Raw genomic sequence first — 15,104 nt, forward strand, 5'->3', positions numbered from 1 at the left:
CAACAAAAAGTACATCTATCAAAACCAATTGAAAGGAGAATGCCCTGGCTGGTTGGCTCAGTGGTAGAGTGTTGGCCCAGGGTGTGGATGTCCCAGGTTTGATTCCCAGTTGGGGCACACAGGAGAAGTGATCATCTGCTTCTAAACTCCCCCTCCTCCTCCTCTCTCTCTCTTTCTTTTCCTCCCACAGCCATTGCTCAACTGGTTTGAGTGCATCAGCCCTGGGTACTGAGGATGGTTCCATGCCTCAGGTGCTAAAAATAGCTCAATTATGGGCATGGCCTCAGATGGGCAGAGAATTGGCCCCAGATGGATGTTGCTGGGTAGATCCCGGTCAGATCACATTCTGGAGTCTTTCTATCTCCCTCCTGTTACTTGGAAAAGAAGAAAAAAAAGAAAAGAAAAAAAGAAAGGAGAGGGCCTTGCTAGATTCTAATTCAAATAAACTAGCTGAATTTAAAACAGAGAGAGAGAGTAGGATATATTTGAATATCAACTAGCTATTTGATAATACTGAGTAATTATTAAGTTTTTGGCATGGTAATGTTATTAAGGTTGTTGTAAAAATCCTTATTTTGAGATTTACAAGGTAAAATATTTACACACATAAAAAAAACTATATGATGTTTAGAATTTTCTTCAAAATAATCCAATAAATGTGGAATTGGGGAGAAGAATAAAACAAGATTGGTTAAAATGTTGATTGATACTTGGTGAAGCTGAGTGAGAGTATTAGGAGGTTCAATATACTAATCTTTCCTCTTTTGTATCTTTTAAAACTTTTATGATAAAAAGTAAAGAAAAATATATACAATGGAATGTGGCAATGAAAAGAAACAAAGTAATGTTACATGCTATAACATGCAAAGTGAAAGAAGCCAGTCACAAAGACCACTTATTGTGTGATTCCATTGATATGAAATGTTCAAAGTAGGCAAATCTGCAGAGACAGATAGTAGATTAGCGACATTTTAGGGCTGGATGTGGAAAGAAGAGTAATTGCTATTAGGCAGGTCATTTCTTTTTGGAGTGATGAAAATGTTCTAAAATGAGATTGTGGTAATGAGTGGACAATTATATAAACACACTAAAAAGCATTGACTTGTATGCTTTAAAATGGTGAATTTTAAGGTGCATAAATTATATCTCAATAAAGCTATTGTTTAAAGCCTGAAATAATAAAAGCAAAGAAAAACATAATCTTATTCCATAAGTCCTATAATGAGGTTTGAAATCCCCATGGAACTGCTCTAAACCAAAGGATTTAGCCAAATTAATGTAATGTTCTTTCATCCAGTTACCTGGCACACTCTAAAAAGCAGTGGCATTTCCTGACCATCAGACCACTCTCTCTGGATGGAGCTGGTGGTCGCCTGGCATCCTGTCCAAGTACTTAGATCAGTGAATAATTGTGCCAAATTTGGGTATACTTAAACGTGTCATTTGGAGCTGCTCATGCTTAATTTCACCAAAATTACATCACTAAACGGGGGTATCATCAAGTTTTCATGACAGAAGAAAACTAGTATGAACAAAGCCTCCAATCCAATACACTTGACCTATGTTAGTTGTCTACATGAGCAACTTATCCATTCACAATTGTTGTTATCTACTGAAAAATCTTGGCTGTTCCCAACTACACCCTTACATTTCAAAAGACAAGGAAATAAGGGACTTGCCCAAGGTATCCCAACCAGCTCACAAGAGTCATAACAGCACCAGATTTCCTGAATTTGAATGTATTTCCAGCACAATGATCTTTCCCCACCCTGTACCTGTGTGTAGGTATTTGTGTGTGGCAGGGATGGCAGGATAGATTCAACAGAGACAAGAATGAAGTCTACAGTCTTCCCTTGGATATATAATAGCAATTAAAAATTACCCTGTCCTGACCCTGGCTGGTTGACACGGTGGATAGAGTGTTGGCCTGGCATACGGACATCTGGGTTCGATACCTGGTCAGAGCACACACGAGAAGGGACCATCCATTTCTCTTCCCCTTCCACTCCCCCTTCTCTCTCTCTTCCCCTCTTACAGGCAGTGTCTTGACTGGTCTGAGAGTCGCCCCGGGCAGGATAGATTGGTTGATTCGCATCATCCCCAGACAGGGATTGCTGGGTGGATCCCAGTCAGGGCACATGCAAAAGTCTGTCTCACTATCTCCCCTCCACTCACTTAAAAAAATATTACCCTGGCCTGATGTGACTCCAGCCCTAAAGGCAGATGAATCAGGCATGCCCAAGGATTCTAAGGGACCCCAGAAGCCAAGGGCTGAAGGGTCCCTAGAAAGCATCCAAAGGGTAAGTACGGGTTTCCTGCTCTCTCTTCACAATTTCTTATAACTTGCCCAGAAATATTTATTATGTTCTTGGAGACCTTCAAGGCTCCAAAAGGCCATTCTTCAACACCCACTTCAGCTGCATGGACAGAACTTTGGAACAGCTGTAGTAGTTACTGACAAATACTGGAACAATGAACCACGATGTCTGCTGCAATAGGGTCCTTTTTCTCTCTTCCAGGAATAAAACTGTCCAGGACCTCCTATGTTGATAAAAAGCCTCTGAGTTTGCAAAACACACACTCACACAAAACAAACAAACAACAACAACAAAAAACAACTTTGGATTTACAAAGGACCCTATTGCAAAAATCAAGCCAACAATAAACTTACAAAAAAGGAGCAATGTAAAAAAAAAAGTTTTATTTTACTGAGAGAATAATTACAATTTAATTGTGAATATTCAGTTTCAAACACAAGAACTGTATTTTCTATAAAGTAAGGGGGCAATTTATTATATAGTACATGACAAGTGTTTGGTAATTAATTTCCACTGAATTTCTGAACTATTTGGAAACCTGTTTTGAACCAAGCTTTTCTCCTTATCTCTATCTGATAGACCTCTCCTAAGTAGGGAGCTTTTGGGACATTACACTGATCAAGTTTTGTTGCCTTCTGTTATTTTAAGGTGTATTCACACAACTTGATCTAAAAATCACCATACTAGATCATATCCATAGGCTGACAAGCCCAATATTCTGACTCTGATATATGGCCCAAATTTCCCTTACCATATTATCTATTGCTACAATAATACTACATAACAAATAACCAAAAACCTTAATGGTATAAGTGTTTATTGTTTATGTGCCTAGAATTACTGGAGGTTTCCAGGCAGCTCTGTTGATCTTGACTTGATTGGCTTACAACTTTGGGGGAGGCTGGTTTCTGCTGGGACAACTACTCCATGCATCTCTCATTCTTAAGCTGGCTAGCCCAGGATGTTCTTATAGCAAAGGCAAAGAAGCAAAGGGAAAGTCCCATTGTCCAAGTCCATTCCAAGCCCCCACTTGCATCATGTCTGCCAACATCCCATCGGCTGAAGTAAGTCACACGATGAGCCCAGTCATGTCACCTTCAGTGGGATGGCATTGAAAAGTGACATAACCTTGGGCATTGATATAGGGAAGTGTAAAGAACTGAGTCCATCACTGTACTTGACTATACTTCCTTACCCACACTGGATCTACAATCCTTACATTTGCTTACATACTTCAAGAACCTATTTACATGCCTGACCTGTGGTGGTGCAGAGGATCAAGTGTTGACTTAGATTGCTGAAGTCACCGGTTTGAAGCTCCAGGCTTGCCCGGTCAAGGAGAAGCTTCCTGCTGCTCCCTCGCCCCCATCTCTCTTTCTCTCCTCTCTCTAAAGTCAATAAATGTTTTTTTAAAAAAGGACCTATTTCTAGTTTTAATGTCTCACTTTTTCAGATTAAAGAATGGCCTGTTTTTATATTACTCAGAAATAAAAAAAAAGAATTAAATCTTGCCATTTGCAATAACATGGATAGACCTAGAAGGTATTAGGCCGAGTGAAATAAGTCAGAAAGAGAAAGACAAATACTGTATAATTTTACTTATATGCAAAGTCTAAACAAAAGAAAACAAAAACGGACCCACAGATACAGAGAACAAGCTGATGTTTGCAAAAGCAGAGGGTTGGGGGGGGGGGGGTTGAGAAAGGAATGGCCTAGTTTTACAAGTCTTACCAGTTTTACCATCTGTGATGTAAATAGCACCTCCTTCTATTTGTTGTAAATTTATCTCTTTTGAGTTTTCAAAGGCACCATCATTCTAGTATGAACAGATTTGTCTAATACAATTGTGAACACATTAACAGTATCCTGTCTTGTTTCACCTCAGACTAGTTATCTCTTTTCATTTTGAGCCAGGCTTTGTATAGTTAATTCTGCTTTCTCTCCTAACTCTCTCTGATCCCCTTAAAATATTCCAGTTGTTCTATTTTGGTGAACATTCTCCATTTCTAAAATGGCCATCAGCACCATACCATTCTAAGAATCATGTTCATCTTGGTACCTCTCATAGCACCTGCCCTAGTGCCAGTTTCATTAGGGAATATCAAGATACATAAGAGAATAGAAGTAAGGGCCATTTCCCTCCACGTCCACTGCCCTGCTCCGCTGGTAAAACCACACATGTGCACTAATGTAGCCTTCATCACTGCTTGCGGAAGGAGATACTGTGTCCCCTGGTTGCTTCTTGCACTCAATATTTTTACTTTTCTTTAAAAGGCCCAAACTTTCTGCAGTTTGGCCACACTTCATGATTTATGTTCTTTCATTTCTGGCCTTTGCTCTGATCAACGGGTGTAATTCAAAAGTGATAGCACTTAATGATCCAGAGATGATTTTAGTAAATATCACTACATATCACTCTAGAACAGTCCTTCTCAACCTCTGGGCACTGAACAGAACTGTTACAAATCTCTTCAGCATTTATAATTCCCTCTCACACTAATGACAATGATATGTTATTATTCTTCCATGCTCAAAAGCATCAAGCCCTATTCTGGTGGTTTTGTTTATTAATTCAGTCTTCACAGCGACCCTATGAGGCAGACACAAATGTTATTTTTTTCCAGATAAAAAAACTAAGGTGCAGAGAGGTTATTTCACAAGTTCATTTTCACCCAGCTAGAAAGTAGTGGGACCAGGATTTGAACTTTGGCAGTCTGGTTCCAGAACTCTTAGGCACATATCAGAGGCAGATTTAATAGTGGGCATACCAGGCACATGTCCTGGGACCCAACTTCTGAAGGGCCTCACAAAACCCCAACTTTACACTTTTTTTCTAATTACATCAAGTTTAACAGGCCTAATATTTTCTTCTGTGCCCAGGACCTCAACCGACCCTAATCTGCCTCTTGGTAATGCTGCTACACATTCACCGGCACCTACAGGACCATTCAGCTGAGCATGAAAACAAACACGCAGTCCACTCCAGGCACCTCCAACAGAGATCAAATAAAAAGTGAGGAAAAAGCAATAATGAACAGATGAAAAGAGGTATGACAAAAACATGAGACAAGAAAAACATGATCTTCCATGACAACACTGGGCTATCAAAATCTCCAGGATTTCTTTGAGCTTTAGAAAAATAGAGAAAAAAAACACAACACTGTTGGTAGCTTTCAAATGAGATGGTAGGTCTCAGATTTAATCTGTTCAGTGCGTGGCAGTTATTTAATTCAAGCATACAAGCTACTAATCATTTGGAAAATAAGCCTCTGAACTACATTTTTGAAGGGATGCATTGTTGTACAAGTGCCACAAAACAAAAATCTTTTCTTAACAATGTTGTTCCATTTCCAGCCCTAATTGTGGAAGGATATTGCTTTGAGAACGGTAAGAGAAGAAAACTCGAAACCCGTGCACTTGTCAAAGCAAGCATCCTGCTTTCCCAGAGCATTCTGAGATTTGTCAGAACTGTTTTAATTATGGTTTTTCTTGGACGGCTCTGGGTAGATTCTGTGACCTTTGGAAGTCCCTTGGAGCTTTGTGACAGTGAAGGAAGAAATTCTCAAGTTCAGCCTCACCCGACCCATTGTTAGGTAATTACTAGCTAGCTCTTTTACTAAGTCTCCAGATGCATTTTTCAGTTAATATATTATTTTAGAGAGCTTTTAGATATTCCTGTTGACATTGTGGGCTTGGAGAAGTTATTAACTCACTAATTTATAGCATTTCCATGAAATGCTTTGAAACTCTGACTATAATGAGAATTATGGTGGCAACTTTATAATGCATGTACACTGATTTCTAAGAATCTGGACTGAAACCAGCAAATTATTTTGTAACAATTTTCCAAATGAACCCCAAAGTCAATTAAGTTTAGCCATCTGGGACTCCAGAATCAGAAATACTGAGGCAAACATCCAACCACCCAGCTCAGAGCATTTCTTTGATTTCCCTTTTCAGTTTCATGGGCAGTAATCTAACCTTTAAGAAGCAACAAATACTTCTATAAATCCATAAGCACTCACCATTTTTTGGACATTCTCGTCGGTAATATTGGTGTTATAATTCCAAGAAGCAAGTGAACTTTCAAAAGACAGTTGTTCGGCTTCATAGTTAAATTGGTCCAAAAATGTCTTGGCTGCGTCCTCAGTACTGGGTTGAGCAGCAGTTACAGCAACAAGGCTGAGAATGAGCCAGCAAGAGCCTGACATCTTTCCCTGCGTGCCAAGTCCCATTCACTGAACAACTTTCCCTAGAGTAAAACCTCCTCATGAGTTTTTCTCTCTCATCAGCCTTTGAACTTGGGTTGGGCACTGAGCAGGGAAGACAGAAAAAAAAGAAGAAGAAAAAACAGTAAACAATCTGATGAACCAATATAAAGTTCATCTGGAGAGGACAGATATGTAAGCATATTTTAGAATGATTTTTTAAAGTAAATCAAATAAACAAATGTTATTCATTAATCCCAGAGAATCATAGCTCTCCTAGCTTTTATGGCCAAATCAAAACTTGTACATTTGGTTAATAAGTTCCTAAAAAGCTGTTAAAGATACACTGAAGGTGTTATAATTTTGCAGTGACCAAAGAAACCTAGAATTAGGAATCATGGGGGTAACGTTGTTACTTATGTTTTTCAGACAATTTCATTAATTATTATTATCCCTGCTTTCTTTTTATTTCAAGCTCCTATTCTTAGAAATTCTCTAATTGGGTATCATTCCTAAATAAATGACTTAGACCTTGTCTTTATGGAATTAATTTCTTTCTGATAAATTTTATTTATTTTTTTTTTTTAGAGAGAAGCATACACTCCTTCCATTTAGTTGTGCCATTGATTGCTTCTCATATGTGCCCTTACCGGGGCTCCAACCAGTGACCCGGAGGTTGAGCCAGAGCCCTAGGATCGAGCCAGTGACTCCAGGCTTGAACCGGTGACCTAGGTACTCTGGGCAGTGCTCTATCCCCTGCACCACAGGGCAGGACTTCATGATAAAGTTTAATTTTCATGATCATTTTTTAAAATAATAAGACTACCCTCAATTCCACAGGTTAATTCTCCTGGTCTAGCTTGGAAAAACTAAAAAAGGTTCATTTCCTATTTCTCAGATGACCATGTTAAACACTGGTTCTATGGCTGACTTCACCGTATGCCTCCTTCCCTTTCACTTACCTGTTTAAATTTCAGTCAGAGTCACAAGGAAATAAGAATGCCTCTGCATGGCTTGAAATTCAAGGAGTGTCGATGTCAAGCTCTGGTCATCCTTAGCCATAGAATCACAGCAATATATAGTTCAAAGAGACGTCAGTAGTTATCCTGTCAAATCTCAGAAGCTGGATCAGTGTCCTCATTCCCAGAGTGTTTGTATTTATGTCATAGATTAAAAAAAAGGACACACTTTAAATGGCAAGGCTCATGAGCTTGGTTAACTGTGATTATGAAACCTTCACACAGGGAAAACATTTGTTCACCTAGAAAAACAAGTTTTCCAGGTCCAGACGAAATGGCAGTAACCAAGCCCTTAAAAAAGTTTTCACTACTTCCCCGTATTCCAAAGTTGTACATATTGTAGAATAGGAAAATAATTATAAGGGTTTTCCATTATAATATCTCATTTAAGCATTATAAAAAATAACCCCTAGAGGTAAATATTTTTATCACCATTAGACAGATTATGAAACTGAGACTCAGAGAACTTAAACAAATTGCCAAACCTCACTCAGATAGTAAGTGGTACAGTCTGGACACAAATGCCTGCAGCTTGATTCTAGAATACAGGTCTTTAAATTATAGTAGTAGTCTAAGAGCAAAAATGGAGGTGCAGATCAAGAGCAGCAGCGGAACAGTGCTGATCCTGTCCCTCTGTGAACATGATAGCTTTTATTTCGCCACATCTAAGAGGTGGATTCTTACTGCCCTTGATGTGATTCATAATATATGAATATTTTAAGAAATAAAGCAATTGACATACTTAAGTAATTATGATACAAATGTTAAAGAAAGTGGGGGAGAGGGGAGGAATTAGTGACGTTTCAGTAAAGCTCCTCTCACATTTGAAGAAGCTGAGATCCACTCGCTTCTCACAGGCATTAGGACAAAAACCACTCAAAAGAAGGGGGAACATCCAGGGAGGCTCTGAACAAAGAGCTGGAATGTTACTTTAATGAAAGCTGAAACAAAACTCTATCGAGGTCATTTCCTGAATGAAGCTCTTGGGTTTAGAAAAATAAATGGGAGTAGTCCAACTTCAATTCACTGAGGCAGAAAATAAGATTAACATGATCAAATTAAAATGGAGAAAGCAGGATATAAAATCTGAAGGCTAAAAATAGAAAGACAAGGAGACTGAGATAACTGTGAGGCAGGGAAATTATGGAAGCCAAGAAATTTTGAGAAGCGGGGGAAATGGGTCAACTATCCACAATAATTCTGTAGAAAAACCAGCTCAGTGATGGCCACCTGCAAGCAGTGACTGTATTGGTGGAATTTTTGTTCACCTCCATTGAGAAGATGATGCTGTTTTGACAGCTACCCAGAAGGACTCTCTCCAAGCCCATTCTAAACATGGAAAGAATCCACTAAAGACCTAGGGGATGGGACCCATATAAATAATTGGCCTAAAGGATTTTCTTTGAGAAAGAATGAAGCCAGGAAACATTAGGAGCCTGGACATGCAGGAAACCTAGTCTACCTTTCAAAGGGGCTGGTGGGTAAATTTTTTAAAGGGTATAGGGAAGAGCTCTTGATCTTGACTTCTCACAAAATTATAAAATATAATTTGTAGAATGTGGTTTACACTTGAAAAATATATACCTCTGGCCCTAAATATATACCTAGGGATTCACTAGGAACAAGTTAGATGCTGCCTGCCTCATTTTCTTTCAGATAAAAGAATATAATAAAACAAACAAACACACAGCGTATCTTCCATTTCAATAAGGGATTTAACAATATGTAAAGTTCTATGACCAGATAGATCCGAATGTCCCAGAAACAACTACACACTACAGGATCAAGCAGTCCTCTGAAAATAATAGTTCATGTCCAAAACAACAAGAGTCTTGATTCAACAATTATTGTCTACCTACTATATGCCAGGCACTATTCTAGATGTTAGATATACAATAATAAATAAGACAGGAAAAGTTCCTCTGGATATCATTTTATATGAGGTGGGGTAGAGGGAAGAAATAAATGGCTGCTGATAAATGCTATGACTTTGCAATAAGCAAGAAAGAAGGATGGCGAATGATGGAGTGGGGATGAGAGGGGTGACATTTGAGCAAAGACCTGAAGGAAGGGATGAAAGCTATGTGGATATCTAGGGGAAAACTGTTCTAGGCAGAGGGAACGGCAAGTGCAAAGAGCGTAGGCAGCTCTCAAGAGCATGAGAGCCCTTTGTGGCCAGAGCCCACACCAGGAGGGCCTTACAGACAATTGAATGACTTTGGCTTTTGCTCTGATTAATGTGGGAAGACACTGGAGGGCTTCAAGCAGAGAAGTGATCTGGCAAAATTTTAACTGGATTAATACACTGCTGATTAGCAAGCAGACACTAAGGGGTAAGGATAGATGCAGGGAGATCAGACAGGGAGGTACTACAGCAGCCCAGTCAAGTGGGTTGAATAAAAGCTTAATATGAATGGTTAGTCCATTTTGGCTGTCCCCCAAAAAAGGTAATGCCATCTTAGACTCTCTCTCTCTCTCTCCTTTTTATTTGTTAATTTTTAGAGAGAGAGAGAGAGAGAGGAGAAGGGGGAGAAGCAGATGGTCACTTCTCCAGTGTGCCCTAACTGGGAATCAAACCCAGGACTTCCACATGCCAGGCTGACACTCTACTGCTGAGCAAACTGGCCAGGGCGTACTCTCTTCGACTTCCTTAATACAAATATTAGATTCAAAATAACTTATAGCATCATGCCAATTTATGATAACCACAATTTCAGAATGATACAAGAGAGTATCCAGAGGAAAATAAATAAAAGGGTCTAAAATAATGTCATTTGAAGCACATTTCAGACATGGAAGAGAAGACTTATTGTGAACAGTTCTCTTTCATGGGGCCATCACTTAGAAGAAGACTTAGGTAGCAAAACAGATTTGCTCCACCACTTATTAGCTGTGTGACTTCACACAGGTAATATTCTCCCTGTACCTTATTTTCCTATTTCAAAGCTGATGACAATATTATCCCCATTTTGACCCTGGCCAAATAGCTCAGTTGGTTAGAGTGTTGTCCCAATACATCAAGGTTGTAGGTTTGAGCCCTGGTCAGGGCATATACAAGAACCAACCAATAAATACATAAATAAGTGGAACAACAAATTGATGCTTTTTTCTCTCTCTCTCTCTCTGAAATAAATCAATAAATAAAGATTTAAAGAATACTATGCCCATCTTATAGGGGCATGATAAGTATCATATGAATTAATATTTGAGAACACAGAGAAAAAATTCTGGGAGCCTAGCAATAATAAAAGCCACTCAAAATGAGAGGAGCTGTGCAATAATTAGGGACCTCTAAACCGTGATGGAAATGGGAGAATTGTCCATAGTAGTTCTATAGGAAACTATTATATTCCAAAAATAAGCAGGCTCATATAACTAAAACTAAAATGTACTGCTTAGATTATATCAGTGTTTTTTAAATATTTTATTTATTCATTTTAGAGAAGAGAGAGAGAGAGAGAAAGGGGGAGTAGAAAGCATCAACTCCCATATGTGCCTTGACCCAGCAAGCCCAGGGTTTCAAACCAGCGACCTCAGCATTCCAGGTCGATGCTTTATCCACTGTGCCACCACAGGTCAGGCTATACTGCTTTTGAATTTTAAAACTGTTTAAGGTAGAAATGTTTCTAAACTATAGTCTATCCTAATCAGGATGTTGTCTGTACATTAATTTACATGTCTTTTTTTTTTTTTTTTTTTTTTACAATGACTCACTGTCATCTTATTGAACATTGTTTTAATGACTAGGCTATAATATGACAGTGTCTTCAAGGCTTTATATTAAATGGCTACAAACAGCTTTATTGTTTTTAACTCTGCTGTCTATGTAGGCTCTGGATTTGCTGTCACTTCTTGAAGAATCTACTTCTGGCCCTGCCCACCTCAAATCCCCTCCCTGTTTCTGATATGCTTACCTGCTAAAACCTAAATGGAAACTAGATAACCACAGAGTTCAAGCAAAGCTCCATCTTCATAGGCTCAGATTTGAGGGTGGGTCTCCCTTCTGCAGGAGCAAAGTGCATAGACTTTGAGACCCATATTTCCTTTATTGCTCAACTTTTTACATACTTCCAACAGTCATAAATGGTGAGGTTGCAAAATAGCTACAGCAAAAACTTCTTCCAGTTTCCCAAGCTGAGAGGATATCTTCTGAAAACTTCAGAGAAAAAAATGTTTTGGACAATTTCTTATCTTAAAACTGATAGAGTAATGCCTCTGACAGAAATAAGAAAGGACATCAGGAATATAAAGCATAGAGAATTTAAAACTCACATGGCCAAGAATTCTTTGCGTTTAGTACAATTTGTTTTGACCACATATTTATTATACCAAGTGAATTTATAAGTACTTTATAGAAAACAAATAACAAGTTGACATATTAGCCCAAAAGAAAAGCTATGCTCTTTCCTGTTTACAATTCTAGTTGCATTTTGGTCATTTTTTTTCTATAGATAGAGCAAAGATAATCTTCATTAACCAAACTGACAAATGTTTCCAAGAGAGTTCAAATTTGCGAGGACAAATCGGATTCCATGGAGGTTCTAATGATTATTACTGGTCTGAATTTATGATAACACAGTGCACGCCATATAACCCTAATTTATTTTTACACCTAGACTGTGCAATATATCAGGTAACACTGGATCCACTAGCATAAATTTACATCTAGAGTCTTAGGAGCAAAACTTAAGCCTTTATCCTAAATAAAATTAGAATCCGCGGTAGAGTTTGAATAGAGGAGTAACATGATCTCACTTGCCTTTGAAAAGAATCACTGTGGCTGCTGTATGAAGAACAGACTACATAGGGGGAAGACTGTAGGCAGAGAAGCCAGTAAAGAGGCCATTGAAATAATCCAGGTGAGATATGATGGAGGCTTGGTGGTAGCAGTAAAATTTGTGAGAGGTGGCTAGATCTGCAATACATTTTGACAGCAAAACCAAGAGGATTTTTTTTTGTACTTTTCTGAAGCTGGAAACAGGGAGAGACAGTCAGACAGACTCCCGCATGCGCCCAACCGGGATCCACCCGGCACGCCCACCAGGGGGCGATGCTCTGCCCCTCCGGGGCGTCACTCTGTTGTGACCAGAGCCACTCCAGCGCCCGGGGCAGAGGCCAAGGAGCCATCCCCAGCGCCTGGGCCATCTCTACTCCAATGGAGCCTCGGCTGCGGGAGGGGAAGAGAGAGACAAAGAGGAAGGAGCGGGGGAGGGGTGGAGAAGCAGATGGGCACCTCTCCTGTGTGCCCTGGCCGGGAATCGAACCTGGGACTTCTGCACGCCAGGCCGACGCTCCACCACTGAGCCAATCGGCCAGGGCCCAAAACCAAGAGGATTTAATGGTGAATTGGATGTGGGCTTTGAAAGAAAAAGAGAGTGAAGGAATACTACAGATAGACTTTTTGGATTAAACAACTGGAAGGATAAGGTTGGCATCGATTTAGATGGAGGTTACAGGTCAAACAGTTTGGAGGGAAGGCAAGGAGTTCAGTCAAGTTTGTGATATCTGTTAGAGATCCAATGGAGGGTGTTGAGAAGGCAGTTAGATATACAAATCTGTAGTATGGCAGAGGTCAGGGATGGAGATAAAATATTTGAAAGTTGTCAGCTAGAGATGGTTAGCCAAATACATCTTTTCAGTTAAGATCAAGAGGAAACGATCTTATTTCTTCAGAATCCCAATGTGCTGGAAAGTATTACTGAGTACATACCTCAGGAGGAAATCTGGGTTCATAAATAAGGGAAAAGGTACTTGAAACACCTTCCAGCCCCAAGGAGCTATCTGTGGACTAAACAGGGGGGTGATAAAAGGGAGTTTCATGAATATGGACAGAGCATTACATTTCTTCATCAGTTGATAGCAAAGTAGACACTTCTCAGGAGCACAGGAACATTGAGTTTGAGAAAGGTGCAGATTCAGAGAAGGCAGACAAGAGAGATCATCACAGTCAAGTGAATCTGAGGGGGACTGAAGACTTTTACACTTTGGTTAATACTACCCAACTGGCTTGAAATATCTTAGGATAAGCCTGCATCCCTATTGGCCTCTACCTCAGTCTTCAGATTGAGTACAAAGACAATGTTTTCTGATCTAACTATGTAGAAATGTTCAACAGCAGTTGTCCTCTTAAGGTCTAGCAGGCTCTCTTGGAAACATTGTAACCTCACCTACTCATCTCCTAAGGCAGATATTTTAATTTTTTTTCATCTCATGGCACACATTAACTAATTGGTAAATTCTTCAGCACACCACAAAATATATTTTTTTGCTGATCTGACAAAAATAGGTATAAGTTTGATTGATTTACAAAAAAATAATAGTAAGCGCTTACCCATTTTGCTCCAAAGTGACTTTTTAAAAAAGTAGATGCCCATTCATTTATAAAGGATTTCTGGTACCAAGAATTACCAATCAGGTGCAAACTTATTATGGAATGTGACCAATAAGATGCAACTCTATGATAAGACCTATATATTTATGGTTCAAGACAGAGCATTCACACCAGGCGGCTATTGTTGTATTGGCTGTTGGTGTTTTTCATTTGACCGTCAAAGAGAAAAGAAGCCCATGCCCCTGACTAAATAGTCAGATACTGCATGTTTTAAAAATCCTTGTGGCACACCAGTTGAAAATCACTGTTAAGGGTTTTGTCTGATCTGAGCCAGCAGTGGGGCTTGGCAAAGGCTAGTTACTGATGCCATCCCCAACTTCCCTATGCACTCAGAGAGTTCCTTCTACCAAGCTGGGAGAGGAGACCTCATAGAGTGCTAATGGAACAAAATCCACATAGAGCCTATTATACTAACTCCAAGATTGGTCCTAGGAATTTGGATCAAGATGATAATCTCTTAATTGTACTCAACACTGTTTTTGCCTCCTGCCAATCTGAAAGCTCAGAATTAAAAAAAAATATATTATGATCTCTTTTTGAATAAATTAAGGAGTGGAGTTCAAGCTACCTGATCATGTTATTTAAATTGATACCTCCTATCACCACATAAACATATATTGATACTATTTAGACAATTTCCATCCATTACTTTTCTCCATGGCACTTACTACCATCTACTACACTATACTGATAACTATCTGTCTTACTAATTAATTTATTTCTTTATTGTTTGTCTTTCCCCACTATATGTTCACTACCACATCCACAGCTTCTTACAAAAATGCCTAGCATATAACAGGCACTCAATAAATATCTGTTGAATGGAGAGATTGTATTTAAATTCAGTAGTAAGGAAGAGGAGGAGCATAGAGCCTGTATGTGGCATAATTTATTTTTAATGTCATATCTGTTTGCTTGCCCTTCCACAACACATGATGGATAGAAATTAGTATCAACTGAGAAAAGGTGGGAAAATTTCTGAATCAAGATGTGATTTGGAATATATAATTTAAGTTAATATGATGAAAAACATGGAAGAATACTAGCATGATTACTATAATGCAGGCACTGGGGCTAAATGCTTTACACGTATTCACTGAATCCACAAAATGATTAAGAAAGATATTGTTACCACCATTTTAGAGATGAAGAAAAGGAATTTGCCTCT

General features: G+C 39.0%; 1 protein-coding gene across 1 annotated transcript in view; it reads right to left on the reverse strand.

Annotated features, from left to right (window-relative positions):
* The window catches only part of ACE2 (angiotensin converting enzyme 2), a 42,703-nt gene extending 35,062 nt beyond the window's left edge, over nt 1–7,641 (reverse strand). The window contains exons 1-2 of the mRNA XM_066356120.1: nt 7,489–7,641; nt 6,344–6,631 (exon numbers count right to left, since the gene is read on the reverse strand). Coding sequence (XP_066212217.1) covers nt 6,344–6,553 — 210 coding nt within the window. The 5' untranslated portion in view covers nt 6,554–6,631; nt 7,489–7,641. The remainder of the gene's footprint in view (nt 1–6,343; nt 6,632–7,488) is intronic.
* Between the last annotated feature and the right edge of the window lie 7,463 nt (nt 7,642–15,104).

Source organism: Saccopteryx leptura, chromosome X, assembly GCF_036850995.1.
Source record: "Saccopteryx leptura isolate mSacLep1 chromosome X, mSacLep1_pri_phased_curated, whole genome shotgun sequence".
Lineage (NCBI taxonomy): Eukaryota > Metazoa > Chordata > Mammalia > Chiroptera > Emballonuridae > Saccopteryx > Saccopteryx leptura.